General features: G+C 47.9%; 1 protein-coding gene across 1 annotated transcript; it reads right to left on the reverse strand.

Moving 5' to 3' along the window:
* Window positions 1-951: 951 nt before the first annotated feature.
* On the reverse strand, window positions 952-2,452 carry LOC123413272 (aspartyl protease family protein At5g10770-like). The gene is made up of 2 exons (XM_045106212.1): window positions 2,344-2,452; window positions 952-2,201 (listed from the first exon to the last, which is right to left on the reverse strand). The coding sequence occupies exons 1-2, from the start codon at window positions 2,450-2,452 to the stop codon at window positions 952-954; spliced, it is 1,359 nt and encodes a 452-aa protein (XP_044962147.1).
* Between the last annotated feature and the right edge of the window lie 3,548 nt (window positions 2,453-6,000).

The raw sequence follows: 6,000 nt of genomic DNA on the forward strand, positions 1-6,000 counted from the left end.
TAAGTAGAAATAAAGAGGAAGAGGTTTAAGCGTGGCTCAGACATCTCATATCGTAGTTGTGTTCGGTAAAAATTAGTACCGCATCGCTCTAACACACATTTCAACAAACACCTCTAGTGCATCAAAAAAAAATAGAGAGCTAGCACACACCCACAATCCTCCATCCAAGAAAAATGCAAGGAAGAGGGGAGAAGGGGGCTGTGCTATATATAGGCAGAGGACTTTATCCCGGTTTGAGACACAAACCGGGACTAAAGGTGGCGCACATACGGGCTGCCCACCGCGTAGCCCTTTAGTCCCGGTTTGGGACACGAACCGGGACTAAAGGCTCCTTACGGACCGGGACTAAAGCCTCGAGTGAGGCATTGAGAATTGGGGCGACGTGGCCGGGCCTTTAGTCCCGGCCCAGAGGCAGACCGGGACTAAAGGGTTCCGGCCAAAGGCCCGTTTTCCACTAGTGATTTGTTCAATTCGTTCAGAGAGGGAGTACTTATAATGAATTTTTGTAATAGATCTGGATCATTTCGACACAACTAACTGTATAAACAAGCAAAAAGGATTTGCGGTCTACCAAACAAGCATTAAAAAAACGATGTCCTTTAAGTTTATGTTAAACTTAATTTAATTTTGGAGCGAACAACAATTTGCAGTGACCTTTATTTCTTTTAATTAATACCAAACACTTTTTGGTCTAGTGGTCAATACAGCATCTAAAAACAAGCAAGATGCCGAGCCAGCGTAACACTAACTTAAGTAGCTGCTGCTTATCCATCAGCTAGCTAGCGCGGAGATAACTCACCAGCGACTCTTGTGAGTCTTATTTGTTTTGTAAACCATCTAACTAGTGACTTGTGAGAGCCTTATTTTTGAAGAACCAACATAAGGATGTATGCATGCGATGCATAGATAAATGCATGCATGCTACGTGCTGCTTTTGACTGGCTTGGCCGATCAGCAGCGGTTGTCGACGAACCCGACCTTGCCTCCACGCAGATCGTAGACCACCTCCGTGTACGCCTGCGCCAGCGACCCGATGACGGCCACGCCCGACCCGTAGTACGCCGGCGCCGGCGCGAACGCGAGGCACGCCACGGAGAAGATGTTGTGGGGGTTGCTGAAGTACATCATCTGCTCGATCCCGAGCTCCAGGCTCGCCCCGCCCTCGAAGCTCAGCGTGATGACCGGCATGGTGACAGCGTTCAGGCCGGTGAGGTCGTAGCACGTGTCGAGCTCGCCCGACGACGGCGCCACCTTGTAACTGCTCATCGAGAACCTGAACACGTCGCGCAGGTCCTCGTACACGCGCGGCTTCAGGTAGGTGAAGGTCGTCTGCACCTCGATCAGCGCGTCGCTGGCGAGAGGCTCGGTGGGCATCGGGAGGTCCAGCCCGCCGATGTTCACGCCGATGAGCCTCAGGAAGTAAAGGTTCCGGCGGGGTGCTCTGCGGTGAAGGGTGGCGTAGCTCACGCTGCGGCCTGCGAGCTCCGGCCGGGTGGTGCCGAAGGAGAGGAAGCCCTGCGACTCGGCGCCCCTCGGCAGGCAGTAGGAGAAGGCGACTGTGTCCGGGGACAGAATCACCCGTGAGGCCAGCGAGTAGCGGTTCCTGCTGAGGTCGAGGACCCCCGACGAGCCGTCCTTCGGCACCTCGCTCATCATCTCCATGCAAAGGAACCTGAAGCCGTGCAGGGCGATCGACGGCGCCACCGTGAGGGTGTCCTTCTCCATGCTGGCGTTCAGCACGAGGGAGCCGTTCCGCGTCAGGCTGAACGTGCAGCCGGGGGTGGAGCAACCGGTAAAGGGGCAGCCTTCCCTTCGCCGGCCGCATGGAATGTCGTAAACGGATGATGACTGGGAGGGGTCGAAGACCTTGTCGCATGGGTCCCCGGCGGCGCACGGTTTGCACTGCAGAAGCGTGGCTCCGATGGTGGCCGTGTCGAATCCCACGGTGAGGTTCTGCGCCGGAGTACCCAAGCCCACGACAACGTGGTATTCCGATGCGTCCGGAAGATCCACAAGGGGGGTGCCGGTCGACGGGATCGTCAGGCCAGGGCTGTCCGCTGACTCGTCGAGGAGCCCCCGCAGGCGGACGGCGTCGCGGCTGAAGGCGTCGCCGACCGAGGGCATGCTCTGGCCCAGACCGGCGGCAGAAGGAGAGCAAGGGCTCAGCCGATGCGTCACAGCCAGTCCATTGCCACCATCTCCTGCAAGCCCTTGTAGACAAGTTAGCAACTTAACATAAAGAGCATACTCATTTGCAAAGCACATTATGAAGATTTACTACGAAATTCTCACCAGAAGGGTTGGAGGAGCAGGTTGATGGTTTCTCTGACTCATGGGTCGAACGTGTGATGACATGCTTTCCGCCATTGATGGAGCCTGTGCGATAGGAGCTGCCGAGATGAGGAGCAAGAACGAGCAAGCACATGAGCAGACAGGGAACCGCGGAGGCCATTGCGTGTAGCTAGTGGAGATCAGAAGCCGGGTGGTGGTTGCATGATACCTGGCGGAAGCCTGCCTATATATAGCCATATATGAGCTGATGAACACATGACGTACGTACGTCGAGGTTGCCGTCCGACTGATATGAGATATTGTATGTGGGCATACAAAATGGTTATATTTAGAGGCCTCTTGTTTATATGCTTCCACGATCAGCCCAAAGCTTCGCGCATGTGCATACGTTAAGTGGATAGGAATTAACGTCCGTGGTTCTAACAAGGGATGCTAAAATGGCACGACCAGCCGGCACAATGGGCTTCCGAATATATCCATATCAATACGTTCATTGGCAGTTGCAAAACTTTGATTGCTTTTCTCCACATAATTTAAGTGTTGTTACATTTTGCATCCTAATTGGCTTACCTTCATTGCCGGTCGCACAAGTAATTTTCTTTTTTACATAGGACGTTGTTACCTTGCATCGGCCAGGTGTATCGATTGGCACTCCATCACCATTTTGATCGTCTGCGCTCCGATGCGTTATGCTTGTCTGGTTTGTTAAATTATGATCTAAATTCTATCGTATTAGACTAGACATAGTACAAACGGTGTGGGCCTTTGCGTTCGTACCGACGTCTATGAGTACAACTCGTTTACTTGTCCTTCAAGGACTCTTATGCATTGTCCCTCATATATACTCCACGTAGTCGCATCTAAAGACGGTCTGTCGTCTCGTTCTTGTAATACTTCATCCTTATAGTGATTGCGCCTTCATGCGTCCGTGGTTTTCTCCCACAAGAGTTTCCACGTAAAATTTCGTGTCTCTCGTGTCTCGTTGATCTCGTTTTATCTAACAAGTGATATCAGAGCTGAGGTTTTATACATACGAGATCAAGACGAGAGCTAAGGTTTTCCACGCCGTCGCCGCGTCGGACGATCCGCTGATCCGAGCCGAGTTCAAGTGGGATTCATTGCTGCTGCCGAGGCGCTGCTGGTTGCTTAAGAACATGGTTAATAATACAGTCAACAATCGGCTATATATACGAAGTTGACATGTCATATAGAGTCAATCTAATAGCCTGCATATACAATAGTAAGTTTTAGATGTATACTACTTTAATAGTATTTGGCCCATCTTACAATCTCATAAAGTGTCTTGGGTCTCGTGCTGCAGCTGGCTACTCACGAAGAGCCCGCTTCTCTTCTCTCTCCTTCTTTCTCCTTCAACTAAGTATGAATATAATATTTTAATCCTTATAACGTGCTTATGTCACTTTATTGTATTTGCTCTTAAATACGTCCCTTAATCCCTTGTGATCGGTTTTGGTCCGCTCGCACCTTCAGTTGTGCTCCCGAGGATATCCGCAAGTTGCTGCAACTTGCCGAGTTCCAGATCAAGTTCCGCTGCTACTACAGGATCAATCAGCCACCACTTCGTGCAAGTATCCAACTCGTTTTGCTTCACGTGACCTGCTAGTACTAGTTGAGTAGTACCTTTCAGAAATACTTGTCCTAAAAATGAATGTATCTAGACTTATTTTAATTATAGATACATTCATTATATACATTTTTAGGACAAGTATTTTCGGACGAAGGGAGTACTAGATAAAAAAATTCTCATCAATTGCTACATCTACTCGAGAGCTACCAGGTGTTATTCATCTTATTCCGTTTCATCCGCATATTGATTCTATCAAAAAAATTCTACCGGCTTGTATTACTTTGTGTACAGAAATTCATATATTCATGGCTTTCATGAAGTAAGATCTTCCGCTGCTGGACCGTGACACAAGGTTTACCCTATGACAAGTCAAGATGCGGACGTTGTTGGCACAAGCCGACTATGATGATGCACTGGACAGTTTTGGAAAGAATAGAATTGAGGATTGGACTGCTAAGGAGAAAAGAAGGGACCGTAAGGCTTTATCACAAATTCAACTACATTTGCATAATAATATTTTGCACGATGTTTTAAGCGAGAAAACTGCCGTCGCTCTAGGGTTAAAGCTGGAAGGGATTTGCATGACAAAAGATCTCACCAGCAAGATGCATCTGAAGCAAAAATTATTCATGCACAGGTTACCGGAGGGAGTTAATGTTTTGAATCATATTTCAGAATTTAAAGAGATCATATCCGATCTAGCTGCAATGGAGGTTACGTATGATGAAGAAGATACTGCTTTAATGTTACTTTGTTCACTGCCAAGTTCTTATACCAATTTTTGAGACACCATATTATATAGTCGTGACACTCTCACGCTTAATGAAGTTTATGAAGCTTTGAACTCTAAGGAGAAGATGAAATTAATGGTGCCTCATGATGGTTCAAGTCCATCCCAAGCCGAGGGATTATCTGTTCGTGGCAGGACAAAGGAGAAGAAATCACATAATGAAAACTGTGGCAAAAGTAAGAACGGCCAGAGGGGCGAGTCGCAATCCAAAGACGAGAAGTAGTCTTGCAGGTATTGCAAGAGAGACGGGCATGACATCTCAAAATGTTTCAAGCTGCAGAACAAGGAAAAGAGGAATGGTACGTATAAACCGAAAGGTAACAAACAAGGTAAAAATTCTGCTAATGTTGCTCGTGATGATAGATCCGATGATGCTCTTGTTGTTATTGCTGGATGTGCCGAGACCAATGATGAGTGGCTACTAGACACTGCATGTACTTTTCATATGTGACCGCATAGAGATTGGTTTACTACTTTTGATTCTACCACTTCTGTTGGTTCCGTTTTGGGTTTTGATAATTCACCATGCAAGATTGAAGGCATAGGTTCCATTCGAATAAAAATGTTTGATGGCGCAATTAGAACTTTGACAGATGTTCGGTATATTCCGAAGATGAAGAGAAATCTTATTTCTACGAGTGCCCTTGATGCAAAGGGGTACAAGTATTAGGTGGAGATAGCGTTTTGAAGGTCACTGATATGTCTCCAACGTATCTATAATTTTTGATGGTTCCATGCTATTATCTTGTCAAACTTTGAATGTTTTGTATGCCTTTTATATCTTTTTTGGGACTAACTTATTAACTCAGTGCCAAGTGCCAATTCATGTTTTATATCTTTTTTGGGACTAACTTATAAACGGAGTCCCAATGGAATAAAACCATCGAAAAGATTTTTTCCGGAATAGAAGATACGTATGGGGCGTGAGAACCGAGGCAGAGGCCACCAGGGGAGGCCACAAGCCCCCTAGGCGCAGCCGGGGGGGCCGCGCCTAGCAGGCTTGTGGGCCCCCGTGGCTCATCTGCCCTACCTCTTCCGCCTATAAATTCCCAAAAAATCCAAAACTACGCGAGAGATCCACGAAAATACTTTTCCGCCGCCGCAAGCTTCTGTCTCTGCAAGATCCCATCTAGGGCACGTTCTGCTGCCCTGCCGGAGGGGGGATACGGATACGGAGGCCTTCTTCATCAACACCATGGCTTCTCCGATGATGCGTGAGTAGTTCACCATAGACCTTCGGGTCCGTAGCTGGTAGCTAGATGGCTTCTTCTCTCTCTTGGATATTCAATACAAAGTTCTCCATGATCTTCATGGATATCTATCCGATGTA

Source organism: Hordeum vulgare, chromosome 7H (genome assembly GCF_904849725.1).
Source record: "Hordeum vulgare subsp. vulgare chromosome 7H, MorexV3_pseudomolecules_assembly, whole genome shotgun sequence".
Taxonomy (NCBI): Eukaryota; Viridiplantae; Streptophyta; class Magnoliopsida; order Poales; family Poaceae; genus Hordeum; species Hordeum vulgare.

Coding starts and splice junctions, on each gene's coding strand:
- LOC123413272 (XM_045106212.1), bottom strand. CDS start 2,452: ATGGCCTCCGCGGTTCCCTGTCTGCTCATGTGCTTGCTCGTTCTTGCT. Junction 2,202..2,343: donor CGGAAAGCATGTCATCACAC/GTTCGACCCATG, acceptor AAGGGCTTGCAG/GAGATGGTGGCAATGGACTG.